Source organism: Rhinatrema bivittatum, chromosome 2, assembly GCF_901001135.1.
Source record: "Rhinatrema bivittatum chromosome 2, aRhiBiv1.1, whole genome shotgun sequence".
Lineage (NCBI taxonomy): Eukaryota > Metazoa > Chordata > Amphibia > Gymnophiona > Rhinatrematidae > Rhinatrema > Rhinatrema bivittatum.
The window spans coordinates 279,865,844-279,891,691 of NC_042616.1; the positions used below are offsets into that span (position 1 = coordinate 279,865,844).

A 25,848-nucleotide genomic window follows, 5' to 3' on the forward strand; every position below is an offset into this window, starting at 1 on the left:
ACCTAATTCTGTATTTGGCGAGGTTCTGCAAAGTGTAACTACAGCATCCTGGCCTGTTCCGTTTTCCTAATAGGGGGTGTGTATGTGCGAAGAGGGAGGAAAGAGTGAGAGACTTTTCTCTTTTATTGTTTCAATCATATTTTTACATAATGAATATTTTAACTGAAAATTAATGTCATTTAAAATTAATATTCAAGAGTTCTGTGAAAGGAATCTGGCAAATCAGAATGCTACCCAGCTTGTGGCACTGAGGACCAAAATTATCTACCCCTGAGTTAAACCTTGGCACAGCACTTCAAAAAGGGTTGCCTAACCCTGTTCTAGGAAGTGATGTTATTCTCCTTCCTACCAGAAAGGATAGTTGCTGGGTCTGAAGGTTGGTCAAAAACTTAGCCCAGGCTTGGGCTGACCTGTTACGTTGTTGCTTTTGGTTGAAGGCCTTCATGCTGTCTAGCGCAAGTCAGAAGTTGTCGCGGAAGTAGGGACAGCATCTGGTATTGCTGAAATTACTGGAAGGGGCCTCTCTGGAAATATGGTCTTTTTAAAGCATAGCTGGTATGCCTTGCAGAAGACGGATGTTCTATTCCGGTAGAGGACTGTACTGCCACATGCTGCTCCTTAAGCTTATCACTCATATCTGTATTATCTACAGCTTTTTTGCTGACCTCTATTTCTACTTAACCACAAACAATTGAGTTCATGCCCAATAACAACCCCCCCTCTTTTTTTTTTTTTAGTTTGGCAGGGGGGCTAGGACACTCTCCCTCCTCTATTTCAGACTCTCCAAACTTACTAATGAGTCACCAGGCACCCGTGCACAGGAAACTTTTATTCTACTGGGAGATTTGAAAAGGCACACACACTGCTCTTTAGAGAGTATCTCCGTAAAAAAATTTGAAAAATCCCATTGAACAATCAGTTCCATTGGTTTTGGGAGGAGAAAAGAGAAGCACGAGGAAAGACATTAGTGGTGATCAGCACCTGCCAATGCTGACGAGGATCCTCCACACAGAAATTCACAAATGGAAGGTAATAATCAGAGTTATAAGCAAAGCTGCTCATCTTCAGTGCCCTCCCAATACTAAAAAAAAACAAAACCCAAACAAAATAAAAACAGAATGATGCTACCAGTCTAGATAGCGATTCAGCTGCCATTTCCCAGTTCAGGGAACTGTTGGAGATGTTTTTCTTCAAAAAGAACACACACTATATATATCCTATCCTAATTTATATACCGTAATCTACCATATAGTAGCAGAGCTAAATACTCTAGAAAATCCAAGCCCTGGCCAAACGCCTTCAACAAAAAAAAGAAAGTGATGGAGGAAAAACCCAGTGCCTCTAGTAGAGAGATGCATTTATTTAAAACAAATAGCACATCTGAACCAAAATTTGGTTCATTCCAAATAGAATGAACCAAAAATAGTCTTGCCCAAAAATACCTGAAAATTTTGGGCTACTTTTGGTTAAAAAAAAAAAAAGTGGCCTTTCCTGGGCTCCTGCCACTGCTTGTCTCCCAGGGAGATCTGATCACCTCCCCCCACTACCTGGAAATGACCTCCCCAGTCCCTAACTTACCCCCTTCCATGGAGATCTTGAAGGAAGAAAGCAGGGGCTAGGGGAGATCCCTGATCCCAGCTCATTTCGAGAGGGTTAGAAGGTCGCAGGAAGATCCTGGCTAGGATTAGCTCAGCCCAGCTTAGTAGGCCTGGGCTTCCAGGAGGGAAGTCGAAGAAACCCGGAGAGGCCCCATTTCAGTTTTGTTTTACTTTGGCAAACAAACCAAACCAAAACAAACATTAAAACAAAACTGAAAAATGAATAAAATCCCCCCTTCCTCAAAAACAACAACATGAACCAAAACATTTTTGGAGCTGTGCCTTCCTAATCCCTAGGAATATGAATTTACAGAGGAGCCAGACGAACCCTCCCTTGCAACTCATTGATATTCATCCTTCTGTCATGGCCAATCTCACAGAGAAGCAACAGCGGCAGCAGCTCTGCCTGCTCCTCTGTCATTCACATCAAATTCACTTAGCACACACACAACAGCCTGTATTGTGATGGGGGAGGCATGCATTTCCTGAATAAAACATCTACATTTAATATAAGCTCCCAAAGCCTTAGTCTTTTCTTCCTTTGTATAATTCTGCGTTCCCGGTCTTTGAATGCAATGAAAAGTCCTGGATAAGCTCAGTGAAGGAGAGCTGCAGTTAAAGTCCTTAAACCCACATTCAGCCAGCTCCTACCAGAGTTTCCTGCAACATGCATGTATATAATATACACTAAAATGGATATGCATGCATGCACAATTCTATGCAATTGTATGTGCACACAGGCCTGGATTCCCACTAGGCAGGGTAGGTTGCTGCCTAGGAGTACCACAATAAAAAGAATGCTTCCTTCTCTGCCCCATCAGCACTTTCTCCCAAGCACCACTCAGCCTGAGCGGCGGCATCTCATTGGACCCACTAATTTACAGATGCAGCAGCTTATGGTTTGAGGCATTCAGAACTCTGTGAAAGAGAATCGTTGCTGGACTGCCCCTGCTCCTTGCAGGGTGGGTATGACAAAACACTGTTATGCAAGTTGAACGTTCAGGGCCACCCAAATGTAGGAAAAAGCACATCTTCGGAGGGGGAACATATACACACACCTGGGCTCCCTATTTCCTCTGCACGTAGGGCAGAGTTTCCCAAACCTGTCCTGGGTACCTCACGCCAATCAGGTTTTCAGGATCTCCACAATGAATACACATGAGATAAATGTGCATTCATTGGAGTCTTGGTATTGGCAAATTGATCTTATGTGCATTGATTATGCATTACCTGAAAATATTCAAATCATCTGTAAACCTGGCACTGATTTTGTTGAACAAAATCGATCAGCTCTCTGCCTGTCTGAAGTTGGTCAATGAATGGATGGCTAAAATATGTAAAGGAAATTAGCAGTTAAATTTAATTTCTCCTCAAGTCCTGCTAGACCAGTCTAGACAAGTGGGTTTACTCCATCTTCTAGCTGATGTAGACAAAAGGACACAACTTTTCGCATGACACTTCACTGGTTAAAAGGGAGGTAAAGTCCAGGCACTTGCCAGTAACTTGTCACACCAATCCAATAATACCTAAACTGAAATGGGGTAGGGTAGAACATCTAACAGCAATCCTCAAGGAGGTGTGGAGTGATAAAGAGGAGGCACAGGATGGATGACACAGAGTAAGTCAGTTCTATTTATTTAAAAAATGTATATTTCACTGTCATCAATAGTTCGAGGCGGGGTACAAAATAAGCATAAAATTAAATACACCACAATAAAGAAGAAAAAGCCAAACAAAAGGCTTCCAACATCCAAAAAATAGCACCAGAATCTTGATGGTAGAGAAACATAATCAATACACTTACGGCAACAAACTTGACATGAATAAAACAGAGCTAACCCTCCTACACATAACTTCAGCACTTTGATTGTGAAATATAGAGGCTACTGTATATATAAAGTGACCTTGGCCATAATCAATTGCTAATACAGATAGGAGGTACACACCTCAATTTCTTAATTGCCTAATTTGAAAGCCTGCTTAAATAAGAAGTGAGGAGGGTATATCTAATAAACCATGATGAGCACAGCTTAGTGTATGTGTTGGGTTATAAATATCTAAAATACCACTAATCCAGAGAGATAAATTATTCCTTCAAAGCTTATGAATAATCTACAGCAGTGGTCCCCAACCCTGTCCTGGGGGCCCACCAGCCAGTCAGGTTTTCAGGATATCCACAATGAATATGCATGGGAGAACATTTGCGTGTCAGTACATGCAAATTTTCTCTCATGCATATTCAGTGTGGATATCTTGAAAACCCGACTGGCTGGTGGGCCCCCAGGACGGGGTTGGGGACCACTGCTCTACAGGACACGACCCCCAATGGAGGGAGCAAAGGACGGAAATGGAGAAACTACATTAAGGAAAACGAAATTGTCAAGTAAGTAGACAGATTGATTCAGGACCACTAGATTATGCTCCTCTGTCAACAGACGGAGCAAACTAACATCACAGTATATATATTCCTGCAGTGACCCCAGCCTGCCAGTATTCTCTTCAAAAGCAACTGTGGACAAACTAGCAAAAACCTGATTAAAAATCAGGCAATTAGAACTGTACTCAAACAACAAGAAACACCAAATTCGTATGTACCCCAATCTAGGGACTGGATGAACCCTTGCCAGTAATCCCTTGGGACCCGGAGCCCCACAGGACTATTGACACCAAAATGTGGCAGCCGAGGGCGGGAAGCTGAGTCTGTCTACACTAAGGAAAACGAAATTATCAGGTTAGTAATTTCTCCATTTCCTAGTGTGTAGACAGATTGCCTCTGGACCAGTGGGATGTACCAAAGCTATTCCCCAACAGGGTGGGAGGTTGCCCAAGGTCCAGTCAACACCGCACGTGCAAAGGCTGCATCCTCCCGGGCCTGCACATCCAGACGATAAAACCTGGAAAAAACGTAGGTAAGGTTGACCACGTCACAGCTCGGCAGATAGACAGGAGACAACAATCTAAACTTGCGGCAAGATTAAACAATTTATTTGCTTCGATGTTTACTGAAGAGGTTGTTGGGGAGATACCCGTACCGGTTTTCACGGGTAATGATTCAGATGGACTGAACCAAATCACGGTGAACCTAGAAGATGTGGTAAGCCTGATTGACAAACTGAAGAGTAGTAAATCACCTGGACCGGATGGTATTCACCCCAGGGATCTGAAGGAACTCAAAAATGAAATTTCAACCTATTAGTAAAAATTTGTAACGTATCATTAAAATCATCTATTGTACCTGAAGACTGGAGGGTGGCCAATGTAACCAATATTTAAAAAAGGGCTCCAGGGGCGATCCGGGAAACTACAGACTGGTTAGCCTGACTCCAGTGCCAGGAAAAATAGTGGAAAGAGTTCTAAATATCAAAATCACAGAACATATAGAAAGACATGGTTTAATGGAACAAAGTCAGAATGGCTTTACCCAAGGCAAATCTTGCTTCACAAATCTGCTTCACTTTTTTGAAGGAGTTAATAAACATATAGATAAAAGGTGAATCGGTAGATGTAGTGTATTTGGATTTTCAGAAGGCGTTTGACAAAGTTCCTCATGAGAGGCTTCTAGGAAAAGTAAGTAGTCATGAGATAGGTGGCGATGTCCTTTCGTGGATTACAAACTGGTTAAAAGACAGGAAACAGAGAGTAGGATTAAATGGACAATTTTCTCAGTGGAAGGGAGTGGGCAGTGGAGTGCCTCAGGGATCTGTATTGGGACCCTTACTTTTCAATATATTTATAAATGATCTGGAAAGAAATACGACGAGTGAGGTAATTAAATTTGCAGATGATACAAAATTATTCAGAGTAGCTAAATCACAAGCAGATTGTGATACAATGCAGGAAGACCTTCTGAGACTGGAAAATTGGGCATCCAAATGGGATATGAAATTTAATATGGATAAGTGCAAGATGATACATACAGGGAAAAATAACCCATGCTATAGTTACACAATGTTAGGTTCCATAATAGTATCTACCACCCAAGAAAGAGATCTAGGCATGATAGTGGATAACACATTGAAATCATTGGTTCAGTGTGCTGCGGAGGTCAAAAAGGCAAACAATGTTGGGAATTATCTCCATGGTGAGACCGCACCTTGAATACTGTGTACAATTCTGGTCGCCACATCTCAAAAAAGATATAATTGTGATGGAGAAGGTACAGAGAAGGGCGACCAAAATGATAAGGAGAATGGAACAGCTCCCCTATGAAGAAAGACTAAAGAGGTTAGGACTTTTCACTTGGAGAAGAGACGGCTGAGGGGGGGGATATGATAGAGGTGTTTAAAATCATGAGAGGTCTAGAATGGGTAATTGTGAATTGGTTATTTACTCTTTCAGATAATAGAAGGACTAGGGGGCACTCCATGAAGTTAGCATGTGGCACATTTAAAACTAATCCGAGAAAGTTCTTTTTCACTCAATGCACAAATAAACTCTGGAATTTGTTGCCAGGGAATGTGGTTACTGCAGTTAGTGTAGCTGGGTTTAAAAAAGGATTGGATAAGTTCTTGGAGGAGAAATCCATTACTGCTATTAAATAAATTGACCTGGAAAATAGCCACTACTATTACCAGCAACAGTAACATGGGATGGACTTAATTTTTGGGAACTTGCCAGGTTCTTATGGCCTGGATTGGCCACTGTTGGAGACAGGCTGCTGGGCTTGATGGACCCTTGATCTGACCCAGTATGGCATATTCTTATGTTCTCTGCCCATGACAGTGCCTGAGCCCTAATCTGGAGTAGGCAACGGCTTTTCTGCATCCACATATGTGGCCATGACCACCTCCTTAATCCAGCGAGCAATTGTTTCCCACGAAACTGGTTCATCCTGCTTCCTTCCACCGTGGAGGCCAAACAAGCGATCAGTCTTCCGGAAAGGTTCAGAAACCTCCAGATACCGCACAAATCTCTTGACATCCAAGGGATGCAGGAGGAGCTACTCCGCGTCCTTGACCTTATCCAGGGATGGCAATGAAATGGACTGATTCAAATGAAATTCCGATACCACCTTAGGCAAGAAGGGTGGAACAGTATGCAGCTGTAATGCCTATGGAGTCACCCGAAGGAACGGCTTCCGGGAAGACAAGGCTTGCAGCTCGGAAATTAGACGCACAGAACATCCCAACACCAGGAACACTGTTTTAAAGGTCAATAACCACAAGGAAAGGCTATGCAGTGGTCGGAATGTAGGGCCCACCAAAAAAATCCAGCACCAAATTAAAACTCCACAATGGAACCCGTAACCTCAAGGGAGGCTGAAGATGCTTCAAAATACAGGCCACATCAAGATGAGACGACAAGGAATCACCATTCACTGGGCCTCTGAAACAGGCAAAAGCCACAACCTATTCCTTCAAGAAATTAAGGGCCAAATCTTTATTCAACCCTTCCTGCAAAAAAATCCAGAATGATCGGCATCTTAACCGAATGAAGAAGAACACCTCACTTCTCATACCAGATGTCCTCCAAACCCGCACATACGTTAAGGAAGTGGAGAACTTTCAAGCGCAGAGTAAGGTAGCAACCACTGCAGAATATCCACGCTTCAACAGGTGAGCCCTCTCAAGGATCAAACTGTAAGACAGAACAGAGTCGGTCCATGCTGCAACATATCCATGTGCGACAGAAGACGAAGGGGGGGGCAGGTGTCTCCACTAGGAGTCTTCTCAGATCTGCATACCTCAGACGCCTGGGCCAGTCCGGTGCCACCAGGAGTACCAGCCCCCTGTGACCTTCAATCTTGCGAATTATCCTGCCCAACAAGGGCCATGGAGGAAAGGCATAAAGCAACCTATCTTCCAGCCAGAACTGTACAAAAGCATCTATGCCCAGGGACTTCAGATCTCTCCTGTGAATGAAGAATCAAGGAACCTTCGCATTACGAGAAGTTGCCAGCAGATCTAGGAACAGAAGGCCCCAGCAATCCACTATCAGCTGAAACACCTCGGCTGGCAACATCCATTCTCCTGGGTCCAGATTTTCTCTGCTGAGAAAGTCTGCTCTTACGTTGTCTTTTCCTGCAATGTGAGAGACTGAGATCATTATAGATGTCTTTCCACCCATTCCATAAGTTGGTCTATTTCCTGAGACACTTGCTGGCTCTTGGTTCTTCCCTGGCGATTTACATAGGTCACTGTCATCGCATTGTCAGACATCACGTGGACCACTTGACCCTGCAGCCTGTGGCTGAACTGCAAGCATTCCAAAATAAAATGAGGTTAATGGTGCAAGGGCAAAATCATGAGTCTACAAACCTCCCATTCTTTTGTGGTTCTGCTTCTATCCTTCTTGTTTAGCAAACAGACCTTCTTTTATTTTTAAATCAACACATTTTTGTGAATTTTTCTAAAATATTTTTTCAATAGCATAAATAGCTAATCTGGAAGCAATACAGTTTTTATTGAAAAGCCTTCAACTCAACTATGCGATACCAAAAACAAGGTTACTTGGTTGAACAGCTCCCATTGTGGAAAAAATATATAATTTATGAAGATTATTCCATTCTCACAGGATCAGAAAAGTAATTCTCCAACCTGGCCAATGTTTCATCATTAGTGGCTGATTCAGGGAGTAATATTTGTGTTTTGACAGCTTCCACACACTTCCTATAATGAAATAAACTTTAAATATATTGGAAAAAAAATAAGCTAAACAGGGATTAAATTCACTTTAAACTCACCATAGTGGCAATGCCTAAGTTTCTGATAAAACGAAACTTTGTCCGTGAAAACGCCTACAAGCTTAATAGAACAAAATCGGCCAGCAGCTGTTCCATTTAAATACAAAGCCAGACACACTTCTTCCCATCTATACACAATTGGTCAGCCTCTGTCTGTCATTTAAGTGGCCAATAAAATCGTTTAGTGCCTCTGTTGGCAGCCAGTCTATCCATAGGTTCTTCATTATCTTTGGTGGCGAATCTATACATGTCTAATTTTGAAAGCAATTGGATTTAATGCTTCTCCAATCATTGAAAGAATTCAGCTTTGGGTCAGATATATAGATGACATGTTCATGATATGGACAGGATCAATAGAGGAATTGTTAAGCTTTTTTGATTGGCTAAACAGTTGTAATGGAATAGTCTTCATAAAAAATATTTTCCCCACAACGGGAGCTGCTCAATCAAGAATAAGTTAAGTAACCTTGTTTTTTATATCGCACAGTTGAATTGAAGGCTCTTCATGAAAAACTGAACTGTATTGCTTCCAGGTGATTGATGTTCCAGATACTCTTCAGCATTCCAATGTCCTTGGACCGTAAGCTCCTGACATTGAGCTCCCCAACCCTGGAGACTCGCATCTGTCGCGAGTCCCTCAAGGTCGTGGAGGACAAAAACTCCTTTTCTCAGATAAGCCTTCTGCAACCACCACTGGAGGCAAGAGGAGATCTCCACCAGCAAGTGGAGCCAAACCAAACAATCCCGAGACTGTGGGTTCCAACAAGACAGCAGTGAGCACTGAAGAGGACGCATATTCACTCTCACCCATGGTACCACTTCCAGGGTTGCCGCCATCAAGCCAAGCACCTGCAAATAAGACCACACTGTCGGGCATATAGTGTTCACCAACTGACGCACCTGAGACATCAATTTCTGAATCCAAACTTCCGGCAGGAAAACCTTGCCCTGCCCAGTGTCAAACCGAACCCCCAGATACTCCAACGACTGAGATGGCTGACGACTGCTCATAGCCAAGTTCACTAACCAACCGAGCTCTGTAACAAGGAGCTCACCTTGTGTGTCACCAGGCAGCTCTCTTCCTGAGACTTGACTCGAACCAGCCAGTTGTCCAAGTATGGGTGCAGCAGGATCCCTTCTCTTCTCAATGCCACCGATACTACCACCATAATCTTGAAAAATGTTCTGGGCGGTGGCTAGACCAAAAGGCAGCGCATGATCTCAACCCACCTCTGATGTGAGAGAGAGCAAGCGAAAGCGAAAACATGGTCCGACACTTCCAGCGCCAGAAGAATTTCCCCATCTTCAAGGGAATGAGGATCTGCCTCATCAGTGCCATCCAGGAATACCCACAGGGAACTGAGGTGAAGCTGAGGACTGAGCCTGAAGAAAGGCTTATAAACACTGAAAAAACTCCACCCAAGAAAAAGCAACCGGATTCCATCCAAACACAGGAGGACCTGAAGCAGGGCCCACTGAACTGCCATTGCCAGCGGAGGAGCAATTCAAGGGAGTACCAAGGTCTGGCGTACTTCCAGGCAGCACCGTAACCAGACCATCAACTGAATGGGAGGATCCAGTCTTAGTAGAATCTGAGGAAAACAACTCTCCCTAAGTGTCCAAACAGCACTGACATGTTAGAAGACAGGTCAGGCTGAGATGCCCGAATATGACAGGTAACACAAAGAGAAAGTCGCTTAGGCTTCTTCTCTTCGGCGCCATCAGCAGCAGTGAATGTGAGTCCAGATGGCTTGCGCTCAAAAATTGTGTGCCCAAATGTTAGGAGCCTCGAAGGTAAGTACCACCAAAGCACATACACAACTTCTGTACGAAGGCTTGAGCGTTTCATCACGCTAAATATTTGTGCGAGCAAGATGTGCACCCAAAACTGAGCGCACAAAGTATGCGCACACTGACGTCCTGGAGAGAGCAGTAAAGCATGCACAGAAGCGTGTGAAAATTCCGCTGTGGCCTACCATACCATGCGCAGGCAAAAAGTCTAACTGTAAGGCCTAGGCCACCAGGACCACTCAACCTGCCAGCCTGCCCAGTTCCCCTAATCACAGTAGGAGAGGGAACAACGTTGGAACAGCACGCCGAGCAGGGAGACCAGAGGAAGTCCTAACAACCCCCCTGTCTCTGTTTCAGAAGGTAAAACTTCTCCCCCCCCCCCTTTTTTTTTTGTAAACTTACCTGAACTCAGCGCTTACTGGATGAGTACACAGATGGTATCTGGCTGCATTAAGAGAGGGCATCTACTGTCACTACTGCCCTCGGCCTCTTGCACCCCCTGCCTTTAAGCTGTACAATCAGCTAAATCCAAGCCGGGAAACCCAGCTACCGGATCAAGGCACACCTCTGAGAGACCACAGAAATCACCTTAGAAATTCTCAACTGGGGGAGGGACCATTTGGCATCACCGCAGGAGAACGGGGCTTTTCTCCATTTACCGTAATTTAAAATTCTCCTTCCAAGATCTGAAGCAATCCCCATAGGGAGATGCACATCCACCATCTGCTGGAGAAAGAATATTGGCTGGCTGGGGTCACTGCAGGCGTATATATTCTGAGAGCAACTTGATGTCAATCTTCATCTGCTGGCAGAAGAGCATAACCCACTGGTCCTGGGTCCATCTGTCTGCCCGCTAGGAAATGATGAGATCTCTAATACTGGACCCAGTCAAAAATACATGCAGCAGAATTCTAAATAATCTGCAATGTTCTGAGGGCATTTGCAGGAAGACTAATATAGACAACTGAAATAATCCCAGGAAGAATAAGGGCTCAAAGCACTGTATGAAAATCACAAGGATCTAGTAATGGTTTTAGCCTGTAAACCAATCACAGCTTTAAAAACACCCCTTTACCATGGTCTTATTGTGAGTAAGCACGGATAAGTAAAGGTCTAAGACAGCAACCAGATTCTGTACTTGGGTCAAGGTAAGTATCTTACAACCTTCAAAGACAATCATGGAGAGAGGATCTGACAGTTTTGTCCATATTAAGCACAAGCTTGTTATGAAACAGCCAGCACTTAATTGCCACTAGGCAAATGGAGACAAAACTGAAGGTTGAAGAACATGATGACAAAGTTGTCACAAAAAACTGGATGTTATCAACATACAGTTTGTAATTTATCTCAGGCCAGAGAGCAAGTAGAGTGGAGTAGCCTAGTGGTTACAGCAGTGGCCTACAAACCAGGGAAACCAAGTTTCAAATACCACTGCCATTCCTTGTGACCTTGGGCAATTCACTTCACCCTCCATTGCCTCAAGTACAAATTTAAAGCCTAGATTTACTAAGCCGTGATATGGCTACAAAACATGTTAAACAGCATTTATAGGCGATGAATGAGATACTGTGTGACATTTGGGCCTGAAACACACTCCTATTATAACGAACTGCTTTGAATGGCATTCATATGCATGAATCTTGCAAATTCATGCAAAGCAGTTCATACATACCTAATCCTATGCTAATAAAATATGGTTGATTTAGGTTAAAATCAGCCATTATTTTATCGCGTTTGAGGGAGGTGTATTTTACCATGGGAAAGGGTTGGGGGGGGGGGGGGGAAAGCAAGTTTGCTTATCGTAAATGGTGTTTCCATAGCTAGCAGGATGAATTTGCCATGCTGTCTGGGACGTCTTCCGGGCAGCCTCGAGGAGGAGCTTCTCTTAGCTGTTACAGAGCTTTGCTCGGGGTGGCTACGCGCATCTTCCCACACAATCTAGCGCCCTCTTCCCCTTCAGTCTATAACATAGCAGAGAACGAGCATTGTAATGAACTCCAGTCCAGGGCTGTCCAGAGAGGCAGGCAGGTCTGCATGGCTACTTCATCCTGCCATCTACGGAAATACCATTTACGGTAAGCAAACTTGCTTTTTCCCCGTCGATAGCAGGGCTGAATTAGCCATGTTGTCCGAGAGTCCCCAACCACTAGGTTGTGCCTTGTGTGCTGGTAGTTTCCCTTCACGGTATTCCACTTCTACTCTGCGAGCCCAACCCATCTTACTGTGGACAGCCTTGGAGAGTTCTCACCGCGTGAAGTGGTCCAACACCGCCGCACCCAGTGCCATGTCTGAAGATGTCTGCTGGTCCAGGTAGTAATGAGCTATGAAGGTATGCAATGATGACCACGCTGCAGCCTTGCAAATGTCTATTAGCTACCGCTCGGACCTGATGCGCCTTCACCTTGCTGGGAAGTGACTGCTATCGCTTGGAATAGCAGAACTGGATGCACTGCGAAATCCAACTGGAAATGTTCCTTTTCATCACTGGAAGACCAGGTAGATTTGGATTGAAGGAAACGAACAGTTGCAATGCCCTGTGATCGGCATGCATTCTTAGTTTGTAGTATGCTAACGCCCTTTTGCAGTCCAGAGTATGCAACAGGTGCTCTCTCCTATTATTGTGTGGTATTGTAGGGAGAGCAACAGTCTGATTGTTACGCCTGGTCGCAGACAGCTGCGATTGCTGTTGCTCACCTCTTGCCTCACTGCTAGGACTTCGTTGGGTAGACTTGTGGCCTCCGCCTGCTATTGCCGGCCTGCCTGCTTCTGTTCCCGGGCCTCCCTGGACGCTGCCGACCACCATCTTGCCCTTGGAGTTCCGTTGGCATGCGTGCGAGCTCTTGGGCCAGTCTTATGCACGTCATGGCAGGAACCTCGGGGGCATCCACCCCGGATGACATCATTCATCGTGGACTCTTAAGCCAGCTGGCCCTGTCTACCTACGACTTGGCAACGAGTTCCCTCATTGCTGAATCCACTTCACTCACTACGGACCTTCCATTCCAGCTCCTGCTTCCTCGGCATGAGACGTCCCGGGTACCTGCTCCTCAGGGGCCCTTTCCTCGTCTCTGTCTATCTGCTCCTCGGAGGGCCTTGCGCCTAGGACCACTGCCTGCCCTGTTCCCCGGGGCTTCCTCTGGAACCACCACTACTTCTGCAGTGAGTACTCTGCTCTGCGGACCATTGCCGAATCATCTCTACTGAGGAACCCTCACCAGTGTACCCCACTCTGCGGACCATTGGCGTACCATCTCTATAGAGGAATCCTCCTTGGGTATACCCCACTTCACAGACCCGTGGCACCCCTGTGTCTATGTGACTTTCCTGATACACTCCCCACTCCACGGGCAGTGTCACTCTACTTCTCTATTGAGACTCAAGGACTTCTGAGCTGAATCTGATGTCAGCGCCCGGCGCTGATGTTCCGTGGCTCCAACCCCTGGGGCCATCCTCTCTAGCTCCTTCTGTCCTTCCAGCTCGTTCTCTCTCTGCTCCCTCTCCAGTACCTGCTGTTTTACGCACCCAGCAGCTGAGACCTTGCCTCCTGACGGTGAGGCTCACGGGGCTCCTTCCCGTGGCCGGTACCATCTATCACTTCGGCCCAGGACCCACATACCCTAACACTGATTGAAGTGAATGGCGAGACCACCTTGGGCAAGAAGGATGGGTGGGTTCTAAGGGTTACCTTGTCATGGTGAAACTGCTGATAAGGTGGGTAATGTACCAGTGCTTGTAGTTTACTTACTCATCTAGCAAATATCAAAGCCACAAGGAACCCCCACCTTCCAGGTTAAGTATTTCATGTGACAAGTGCCCATCGGTTTGAAAGGAAGTAACCGGAGCTGTTCTAGTACTAGACTCAGGTCCCACGCCATTGAAGGTTTGGCCACTGGGGACCTGAGGCGCAGAAGGCCCCTCATGAAACGAGAGAACAGCGGGGAGTTGATACCGGAAGACCATTGTGTGGGTGGTGATAGGCCACTTTCGCACTGACATATACTCGCATTGATGCTGTCACCAACCCCGATTGGTAAAGAGTTTGAAGACAATCCAACAGAGTTTCGGGCAAATAGAAAAATGGGTCTACCCGATGCCGCTGGTACCAGGTGGAGTATCGTTTCCACGAGATAACTCCTTGTGGAGTCCTTATGTGAGGAGATCATGATGTCCTGGAGATCGTGCGATACCCCTTGCTCAGTCAGTATTGTCCTTTCAATCTCCAGGCCGTAAGATGGAGAGAGGATTGCACTGGGTATAGAAGTGATCCCCCCCTTCCTGCAACAGGAGATCTATGTCCTGGCCCAGCAGGATGGGAGGAGCTATTGACAGACATATGAGATAGGTATAACACAGTTGGCGAGGCCAAGCTGGGGTTATCAGGATTAGGCTAGTGACATCTTCCATACACTTCTGGATGGTGTGCGATAGGAGTGGTACAGGAGGATAAGTGTAGAAAAGGCCTTCCGACCAAGGGATTAGGAAGGCGACCTGTGCAGATCTCAGTGGACTCAGAAACACAGAACAGAATCTGCATACCTTCCTGATGTGCACTGTGGCAAATAGGACCATGGTCGGGGTACTCCACTGGGCAAAATGGTCATCCGCCATTCTCTGGTTTAGCGACCACTTGAGCAGGTAAAAGAGCCTGCTTAGACGTTAGACACCCCCGGAAGATCAGTGGCATGCAACGTGAACAAGTGCCAGACTGCCCAATCTAGGATGGTTATTGCTTCCTTGCACAGCTTCCATGAACCGGACCCTCCTTCCTTGTTTATCTAAAACATGGCCATTTGGTTGTCTGTGTGAACCATGACGTTCTTTCCCTGAACCTGATCTACAAAGGTTAGAAGGGTGTTTCGAATCATTCGCAGCTCCAGGTTTATCTGTTGAGCTCGTTCCAACGGCAACCATAGCCCTTGTGTTTGCAGGTGGCCAAGGTGGGCTCCCCATTCTGTGTGCAAAGTATCCATGGTGAGGATTACTTCGTGTGCCAGGTTCCAGAATAAGCCACCCGTCATGAACATTTGTGCATGGCTTGAGTGAGGCAGACTGTGTCCGACAAGGGCTGCCAGTATTGAATCCACTGCACCTTGAGACCCCTCAAAAGGCGACATGTGTAGATCGCCGCCACCATGTGTCCTAGAATCGTGAGGATCTGGTGGGCAGAGGGCCTCGGGGTGGCCTGTAATCACCTGGCCAATGCACGTAGGGTATCTGCCCGCTTATTGGGCAGGAATAGTATGAGATTGTGTCGATTTTTTGCTCTGATGAACTGCAGTATTTGCGTTGTCTGAAGGTTGGACTTTTTGTAATTTATCCCTAGCCCCAGATTCTGAAGGCAGTCGATTGATTCCCTTAGATGCTTCTGGAGGGTCAGGCTACCAGTAACCAATCGTCTAGGTATGGAAATATTTAGATCCCCCTTCATCAGAATTAGGCCGCCACCCCCCCCCCCCCCCTTTTTGGAGACCTTACCTTGGGGCCCCAGTGAGGCGGCTTTTTTTCTCTTTTCAGGTCGCTCCATGCCTGGCCCCGGTGAGTAGTGGGCTCCAATGGCGGGGTATAGGAGCCCCTGTTGCCCTCTCTCAGACGCACTATCATTTGAGCACATTGCCACTGAGACCGGGGGGGGGGCCACATGCGACCACAGTCATAGCAGGACAGTCCAGGCCCAGGCAGATGTAGCAATAGTTGTGGCTATTGTTGATTGACATCACCTTGCTGCAATGGCAGTATTTGAAGCCAGGCGGCCTCGGCCCCATTGTAGCACTGAAAAGTACTGTTTATTTCTTCTTTGAAACAAGTACCGAAGGGGGTAGAAGAGATTAGCTCCGCGTGTGTTCGGTAGTGAGGAAGAGACAGACTGAAGGGGAAGAGGTCGCTAGATCATGCGGGAAGACGCACACAGCCTCACAGAGCAAAGATCTGTAACAGCTAAGAGAAGATCTGCCTCGACGCTGCCCAAAGGACGTCCCAGACAGCATGGCTAATTCATCCCTGCTATCGACGGGAAAAGATATGGCATTCTGCCTTGGCTTTGTTGAGTTTAAAGTGGCAGTGGAATATCCAAGTAGCAATGTCAGACAAACAGGCTGAGATTTGGGACTGAATTCCTGATGAAATTTCTGGTGTAGTGAGGTAAATCTGGGATTCATCAGCATAAAGATGATACTGAACGCCATGGGAGGAGATCAGAACACTAATGAAATTAGTATACATATAGAAGTTGGCCCAGGACAGAGCTCTCAGGCACACCAATTGATAGTGTGATAGTGAGGGATTTTTGAAGAGTGGTATGATCACAGCATGTTTGAAAAAAGTGGGAACAGCTGCTATGGAAAGCAATGGACTGATGTGTCAGATGGAAGAGAGGAGTGCAAAAGAAATAAAGTTGAGGAGGTGGGTGAGAATGGGGGTCAGAAGAACAAGTAGTGAGCACATGGGGTGGTGTTCCACTACATTGCCCCAGGGCAAGAGGCTGGGAGTATCAAAGATGGTGAAACAGTGCAGCAGGGAAATGACTGCCCTGGATGGCCAGGTCCTGCAGCTTGATGAGAATATGGGATGTAGGCAGCTGCTGCATCCCCAGTTATAAATTACCCTCCAGGGCATTTAAGAGGCGAATGATCCCCTCCCATATACTCAGGGCCATACAGATGCAGCTATCACTATCCAAGGCAGAGGGGAGCATCCATTTCACCAGCGACATCTGGACCTGGTAGAAGGATATGCATGCTTTTACCTCTTCCTGATGGCACACTGGTGACTGACAGCTGGGCAAGGCAGTCAGTGGCACAGAGTACAGGTGGGCTGAGGTATAGCTCTGATACACTGCCCATATATACAAGCACAACCAATACCTTAAGCCTAATAAAGGGGATATTGGAAGGCTGGTGGCTAAACTAGAAACATTAATATTCTTTTTTTTTTTTTTTGTTACAGTCAATGACAGGAACATGATCAGGACAGTTGAGCAATGGGAGCTACTAGGCCCTAGGGCAGTGATGGCAAACTCCAGTCCTCGAGTTCCACAAACAGGCCTGGTTTTCAGGATATGCATGAGATAGATCTGCGTACAGTGGAGGCAATGCACGCAAATCTCTCTCATGCATATTCATTGTGGATATCCTGAAAACCTGGCCTGTTTGTGGCACTCGAGGACTGGAGTTCACAGTCACTGCCCTAGGGGATCTGATGCTTTCCATACTTATGCACCTGTCAGAAAAGGATTCCCTGGGGCTGCATTTTTGTTTTTCTGTTATCTTATGCTGCACTTGCATCTTTTTTTTTTCTTTCTATGCACCACTGTTTTAATGTAAACCAGCATGATGTGATTTTATCATGAATGCCGGTATATAAAAACCTTAAATAAATAAATAAATAATTCTTCTTTTGAAATAGGAGCCATAAATATTAGAAAGTAAATATATAAATAAATATCCAGATATTTTTTTTGGAAAATAGATTAAGAAGAGAAAATGTAAAGATCAAAGGAGGGAAGCAGGAAGATGATAGTTTGGACACTGCAACAAAGGGCAAAAGGGAATGATGCCACCATTGGGATGGAATACGTGGGCAATTACCTCCTGCAACACACTAACACTTAGCTTGCATTCCATCTAAGTATTAAATGTTTATATTCCTTTGTTAGTGATTTCCATTTATCTTTAAGCAATTTATTTTATTTCATCATTTTTCTCTTTCTCCGCACCCCTCCCAATAAAAAAAATCATAATTAGTTGTACTGAGGAGGACACATGCTGCTCAATCACCTCTGATTTTGAACCCTTTGATAACAGATTTTAGACAGCAACTGAGAACCCTGTGGCAACGCTTGTCAGCTTTCTCTTGAGACTAAATACTGTGGGGATACAGACACATCCACCAACCCCAACTAGCAGGAAAAAAAGCAAACCTCAGTCTCAGCTATTTAAACCAAAAATAAAAAATACACACACACACAAGCATGTCTGTGTGTTTTCTTCCAAATTGTCTAATAGATGTGCGCCCAAATAAGCTTACATTATATTTAGTCCAATGTTGTACAATTTCCTAATGGGCAATGTTACTCTCTAAAATGAGTTGCACTTTTTTTTTCAGTTTTTCTTTCTTTATTGTTTTTACTAATGGCAATCTGCCTCACTTAATTCTCAGGAAAGTTTGTTAATAAACAGAATCTGAAATGCTTGATTCCCATGTGTATTGCTATTAATGTCGTTTATCACTTCATCATCAGGAAATTCTTTCCACCACAGCAGGTTTTAAATAAATGAAGTACTATAGTTTCCATGAAAAATAATCCTATAACCAACCAGTGGGAAATTGCTGAACAGCTGAAATGCCTCATCGCGATAATGAAGAGACCAGATCGGCCTTGACGTCGCCTTCTCACACACACACACAACAATAGCAAATCTCCATGTCTGACTTGGAGTTTCTAAGATCAAGCCGAGCCACCCCCTCACACTCTTACCTTCCCTTGGTCATCGAAAGGTACACTCAGAGCTGCAGGGGAGAGGTGTGCACCTTCCTCGGCAAAGCCAGGAGCTGGATCATAGTCCGAATAACGGTTGGCAAAATCGCGCTCCTCCATCTCCAACTCACACCCACCCCAGCTGCAGCTTCAGGTGAACTGACACAGGAGGTCTCCTGGCTTGCTACAGCGAATGGGAACTCAAACCATATCCAGGAAACAAAATCAGAAAGAGCTAGCAGCCAATGCAGAGCCAGAAGGGAAAAAAAAGGCGCGCTGTGTTTGTCCCCCCTCCCCCCTCCACGTGGTGTTGGTGAACCAGAGAGAGGAGGGCAGCAGCATTTTTTTTGTTGTTGTTTTGTCAACCAGCTGTAAGCGTGCTGCTAGCCCTCCTCTGGAAACTGCTATTCAATTTCCTTTTTTTTTTTCTTTCCCCATCACCAACATCTCCCTTGAGCGTTTTTACCCTCCAAACAACCAGAAAAACTCCTCAACATAACCCTTTCCTCTCACCCTCCTTATCCTTCCCCATCCCTAGTCACTGCTTTCCCCCAGGAACTGCTCACCAAGTAGATTCCCTGCTGTTCAAAAAAACAGAAATTTATCTTCTCAAATAGCAGGGACTACCGGGAGGGACTGGCACCTGAGGGAATGCAGTGCAATCACCAAAGAGGCTTCTTCTTTTTTACTTTCTTTTAATACTGGAGCAGTGGGAACCCTTTCCCTCGAGTTGAACACCCTTAGCCCTCCCCTGCTAGGCTTTCTGTACAGAGAGTATCTTCCTTGAATGTGAGTTTGTGTGTGAGTCCCTGCCCTATCCAATACCACTATACTGCTGGTGCTTCTTCCCCATAAAGTGAATTTAAGCTGCATTTTTTTTTTTGCTTTCCCTTTTAGCCTGCATAAAGCTAAGGAGGCTCAGAACCTCTCATTAAGGCTACACCATGTGCAACAAATACGTCAGAAGCAGATTCCTTTTCTTTCCCCTAAATCCTCGGGTGCTGGCAAAATTAGGTTAAGCTTTTTTTGTTTCCTTTTTTCCCCTGTAATGACCTCTTACCCCAAGGGGCATTCCTGGTCTTGGACCGACCTGGCAGGAGCCCCCCTAGGATAGACTGTGGGAAATATGCGCTTGCCAGCAAGCCATTTCATCAGGGTTAAACACTAACTTCCCTTCTCCCTGACATTTGCCTGAATAAAAGCATCACTTGTGCTTAAGCCTCTCTGCCTAGGAGAGGATACCTGACTTCATGTATTTCTCTGGCCTATAATTAATCCTGTTAGCCTGAAAGAAGGGCTGGGTTTTCCCTAGTCAGAGGCAGGACAAAGTCAGGAGGTATAGATTTCAGCAGCCAATGATATGATCCGTGCACACCCCCTGAGCCAAAGCCAATGGTGTAATGACTCTTCTGTTGCTATGGGAAAGTAGCCAATCATGTAATGACACATCATCTGCCTTTGTATGAATGTACAATAAAAGGAAGAGGCTCGGGAGGACAAACCCTCTTTTTGCCCTCTTTGCCTTCCCTCCTCCTGCCTGCCATGAATGCTGCTGTCTGATGCCTATTCATTACCGCAACATGTGGTGAGCCCGACCGTGATGATAAACTCCATGCTTATTTCGGCTGGACATAGCCAAGGTACGTACCGTTCAACAGCTTTGCAATCGTAAATATATTTTAAAAAAAGTACTTCTTAGTAATTTTTAAAAGTATTTCTTTGCAAGTTTGTTCCCCACACTCGTAAGCATGGGTAGTGGTTTGACTGTACAGCAGCGGCTACATGCCAGACAGCTGCAGCAGATCATTAATAATCATTATTTCATCACCAGAAGAAAAATAGCGCAAGTCAGCCTGGGGGACTTAGAAAAATTAATAAGTGAAATAGCTTGCCGTTGCCCTTGGTATTCGATGGAGTCTGGAACTCTAAATACCCAGAATTGGATCTCAATCGGCAATTATCTTCATACGGCTCCCAGAGCTCCCATAAATCTAAGATTAACCTGGCAAAAATGTACAGAAGCCATCGAATGCAAAGAAAAAAAAGGTTTAAAAACAGCAGTTTCAAACCATGTGCTTTTAGAAGCAGGCAGACATACCCTTCCCCCATCTTCTCAGTCTTCCTCAGAGCCAGCAAATTCTTTGTATCAGCTCTCCATAACCACACCCAAACTAGTTCACACCTTCCCCATTTCTTCAGAAAAGCAGTCCTTGAGAACAATAGAGCCACCACCTGGCCTGGGTGGGGCGATTAGCATTGAATTTCAGCAGAAACTGCAGAAAGAAAACCTTACAGAAACAGAATTATTAGAAGGACTTCAAGCCTTCCCCATCTCAGAAAAGAACCATGAACAAAGGGGGACAGAAAATGAAATAGAACATCTGGGGACACACACTCACATGGCTCCTGTGGCTTCCTCTGCATCCACCTCAGAGAAAATGCCCCAGGAAATAGAAAACACTGAGGTCAGAAAAACTAGCCTTCCTCCATCTTGCCTGCAAGCCCTTCCCCCACCAACCACCATGGGATTTCACCTAGAACATGGAAATCTCACAAGAGAGGAATTATTGAAAGGGATTCAAGCCTTTCCCATTACAGAAAGAAACAAAGAACTAGGTGTGGCAGCAATAGAGTTGAGTGCCATGTGCAGTGGCTATGCCCACAGGTCTTCAAAGAAATCAGCATATCATTATGAAAAAAAAGATTTAATTAGACTCCTGCGTTACAAGCAAAGAAAATATCACTATGAAAAAAAAAAAAAAAATGGTTTCCCTTTACAAACAGTACAAATTTGGAAAAAATGGTTTCCCTTTACAAACAGTACAGATTTGGAAAAAAAAATGATTTCTATTTGAAATTCAGTTACAAAACATCTGCATACTTTGAGAGTATTTTCCCCCACAAAGTGTATGCAGAGCTTATGTTAAAACTGTACTGAGATTTGAATAATATTCTGTGTAAATTACATGTGAAAATTTCTCTTTTGCAAAGTTTATTTGGCTCACATTTAAAATGACTCCATTTCTCTAAGATTTAAGTTTATAGTTTGAATTGCTACTGTGATTCTACCTTCAGGACAAAAGTGGATTGGAATGGTGTCTGTCTGCAAGGAATCAGTCCTTGCCAAGCCATTGTCTGTGGTTGATGGTATCTATTGTTAAACAAAGTAAATCTTAAGTTTCTATTGACTGAAGGATTAACTCCTTGGGTGTAGTTCTTTTCTTTTGAGAAACACTGCTCCTCCCCCCCCTTTACTGTCTTCTGTAACTCTTGCTAGCCACTCATGGGGGAGGGAGGGAGAACTTTTGAAAAGAAAAAAACTGGACTTAGTCCTGCAGTTTCTCTCTCTAGTTTATATATGTTATAACTCAGACAGATTAATAGTAGTTACAGTCACTTTAGCATGCAGCAGACAGAGCTGAGCAAACAGCATGTTTAATTTCCTATTCTAATAATTATAAGAAGAAATTCTATTCTGATATTCCACATTGAAAGTAAGCTCAGAGTATTATTGATTGCAACCTGGAACAATAGTTGCAATCTATAATGTAATGATGAGGTCTCCACTAGGAGGCGCTATGTTATTCTACAAGTTATATTATATTATTGTTTTAATAATTCTGTTGTATAATAGTTTTTATTTTTCAGGCCTACAGACCTTCTGTATTAAGGAAACTTCAGTTTTATTTTCTTTTTCACAAATTTATACAGAATTCTGAACCTTATAATTTTTACTGACAGAGGTTGCTACATCTAAAGCAATCCCTCACAAGCCTTTTCTTGCAAATCCAAATTGATTTTATTAAATTGATTGATAGAATTGATTTCTTCAAGGTTAAAGTAAGAATTTCACTTTAATCCTTACCTTAATAAATTTTTGCTGTATGCCAGTTTTTAATATTTTCCAGATTTACAGCCTTCCTGCCATGAAGAGATGTGAAGATGGACACTTTGCAGTTTATTTTAACATTTTCAAACATTTTTCTAACGCCTTTTGACTTTTGATTTTTGATCCTTGATCTAATTTTGTTTTTGATAACTTTTTGATAAGGTTTTTAGCTCATATTATGTGTTATCTGTTGTCTGTCTTGATGCAAGAAATATTTGCAGGATGGATGAATATGTGTCAGTTTTGTGTAAATTAATATTTGCAAGATGAATGAATATATGTCAGTCTTGTGTAACATATGTTTAATGTAATGTCTAATATACTTGTCATTTGATTCTGCTTACTGCAAATGACTTTTCCTTTAAATGATTAATTTACATTTATTGCTATTTTACTGAATGAAAATTGATCACTGCATAAAAAATTCTTGATAATGGGGTTACCCTCAGTTCTGAAAACTGATAATGGCTCTGCTTACTGCAGCCATTCCTTTGCATGAATTTTGTCAATAATTGAACATTAAATATTTATTTGGCATCCCCTACAACACCACAGGGCAAGCCATTGTGGAGAGAGCAAATCATACCCTTAAGAGCTCTGGACCAAACAAAAAGAAAAAAGGGGGATTGCCCCTGGATTTTCCCCCTGAACAAAGTATTGTTTACTTTAAATCATCTAAACATATCAGGTTCACATAAAAACACAGCCATGAGTAATCATTATGGGACTAGGGTTAGTCACCCACAGCCATCAGTTTTGTATAGAATATTTAATGTCTGGTACGGTCCCGTTCCCTTAAAATGGGGAACGAGGATATGTTTCTCTGCTTGCTTCCACAGGTATCAAGCCGTGGAAAGATGGAAAGGTGTCCAGGTCTACAGGACCCGATCCCAAACTTCTCCCTGAGCCTCCACAGCCCTCAGAAGGACAGAGACCGGACTCCTTGCAAAAAGCAGCACCACATGACCTGGGGACAGATCAAGGCCCTATCCAACCAATCTGCACAACTCTTGGAACAGCAAGGCCTTGAGAAAACTCCAGAGAACTTATTAGCCGCTTTTTCTTGCCTGAATGCCAACTCATTAACAATTGTGTTCTGCATCCTCATCTTTTGCCTTATTTCTCCAGCTATGGCGAATTCAGAACAAGGACTCTGACAGTACAACATGTACATCCTCGAATCAGAACTTTTCACACCTGTTGAATCGAACAGACTGTTAGATCTGCACACACATGCCAACCCAAGCCTGCGGAGAACTACTGATGCATGCTGTACCATTTAACCTTACAGTATGGACTAATTATCCTTTACAGAGAGGTTTTCATTAACTCTCCAGTTAATACTACCATACTACACATTGGTAGCTGTATTCAAGAGACTGCCGCTCTTTGTTGGGACTATGATACAGGGGATGGGAAAGGGAATTCAGCTGGGAAATATCCATATTGTAACTGAACATTTGTATTAATCACTGAACACTTGCATAGTTATACCACATATATGTATGCAATTGGCAGATTTCAGGATGTGCAGTGGGAGACCCAAGCAGGTACAGAAAGTATAGAGGGGATGAAGGATTTACCTTTTGTAGTTATATAGCCCAAATGATAACCAATGACATGTCCACTAATCTGTTAGGAAACATATGGATGTTATGTGGGCGTAGAGCATATATGTACATTTCCCCAAGATGGAGAGACAGATGCACTTTAGGCTTCATCCTCCCCTCATACTATGCAGTCAAAAATTTACCCAAAGCAAGGCTCCGTAACAAAAGGGAGGCGATAAAAAATCCCATAGAAAAGTATACAGAAACTCAGATAGCTAGAAGCCAGTTTCCCCTAATGGGGACAGATATGAATTACAGAGACTTACACATCCTAGCTAACTGGACGACTGCCATATTTAATCAGACAGTCCATGCATTAAAACTACTCACAACAGAAGTCTCTTAGATTAGAGAAGTAGCATTACAGAACAGCTATACCTTAGACACTATTTTAGCTTTAACATTAGAAACCATCTTAGCCTTAAAGGGTGGTGTTTGTGCATTAATTGGATCTCATTGCTGTGTGTACATATCAGTTTATAAAGCAAACCTCACACATACCATAGAGCAGATAGAAACCATGGTTGCTGATGCACCACTTTCAGACAGAATACCAACTTCTCCATGGGACTGGCTATGGTCCTGACTCCCTGATATTTCTGGTCTCAAAAGGGGTGATTTCTATTATAATTACTGTAATTATCTTAATTGTTTGCCTGTGATGCTGTATTCAGTGCATACCCAACCCTCATATCCATATTGAAACCTTGCTCTCAGCCCGGATACAAAGATGTCTTGTAAGATGCCTAATAGGGAATCCGGAGCCCTGCAGAGTTGGCACACCACCTGCACCTGCTCTGGGTGATATGGAGATTCAGAAGCTCATCGGCAGCTGGCACACCACGCCGAATCAGCTTTCTTCTCTCCATAATCCCTCTTCCCCTATTTCCAGCCCATACCAAGACATAACAGATTTCAGTAAGGGTCTAAAGCTTTACTGAGCTGCCCTAAACAAAAACAGAAAGGGTGAGATGTGGGAAATATGCGCTTGCCAGCAAGCCATTTCATCAGGGTTAAACACTAACTTCCCTTCTCCCTGACATTTGCCTGAATAAAAGCATCACTTGTGCTTAAGCCTCTCTGCCTAGGAGAGGATACCTGACTTCATGTATTTCTCTGGCCTATAATTAATCCTGTTAGCCTGAAAGAAGGGCTGGGTTTTCCCTAGTCAGAGGCAGGACAAAGTCAGGAGGTATAGATTTCAGCAGCCAATGATATGATCCGTGCACACCCCCTGAGCCAAAGCCAATGGTGTAATGACTCTTCTGTTGCTATGGGAAAGTAGCCAATCATGTAATGACACATCATCTGCCTTTGTATGAATGTACAATAAAAGGAAGAGGCTCGGGAGGACAAACCCTCTTTTTGCCCTCTTTGCCTTCCCTCCTCCTGCCTGCCATGAATGCTGCTGTCTGATGCCTATTCATTACTGCTACATAGACTATGTCGGTCCTCGCATTCTCATGCTTGGTGCCTCCACCTGGGGAAGAAGATGTTAGTGAGTGGGATTTCCCTCCCTTCACCCCAGAAAAGCAAATGGGACTCTGAACAAGGCTGGCAGTATGTAAAAATATTAGAGATGTGAATCGTGTGATCGATCGTCTTAACGATCGATTTCGGCTGGGGGGGGGAGGGAATCGGATCGTCGCAGTTTTGTTTTTTTAAATATCGTGTAAATTGTAAATCGGGGGAGGGCAGGAAAACCGGCACACTAAAACATCACTAAAACCCACCCCGACCCTTTAAAATAAATCCCCCACCCTCCCGAACCCCCCCAAAATGCCTTAAATTACCTGGGGTCTAGA

General features: G+C 44.2%; 1 protein-coding gene across 3 annotated transcripts in view; it reads right to left on the reverse strand.

Moving 5' to 3' along the window:
• LANCL2 (LanC like 2) overlaps positions 1–25,848 on the reverse strand; it is a 179,615-nt gene that overhangs the window by 120,006 nt on the left and 33,761 nt on the right. The window contains exon 1 of one of the 3 annotated variants that reach the window (XM_029589568.1): positions 18,545–18,768. The exons of the other annotated variants lie outside the window; for them this stretch is intronic. Within the exon in view, the coding sequence (XP_029445428.1) occupies positions 18,545–18,664 (120 nt within the window). The 5' untranslated portion in view covers positions 18,665–18,768. Of the gene's footprint in view, positions 1–18,544; positions 18,769–25,848 lie in introns of those variants that run through there. 3 annotated transcript variants of the gene reach the window in all.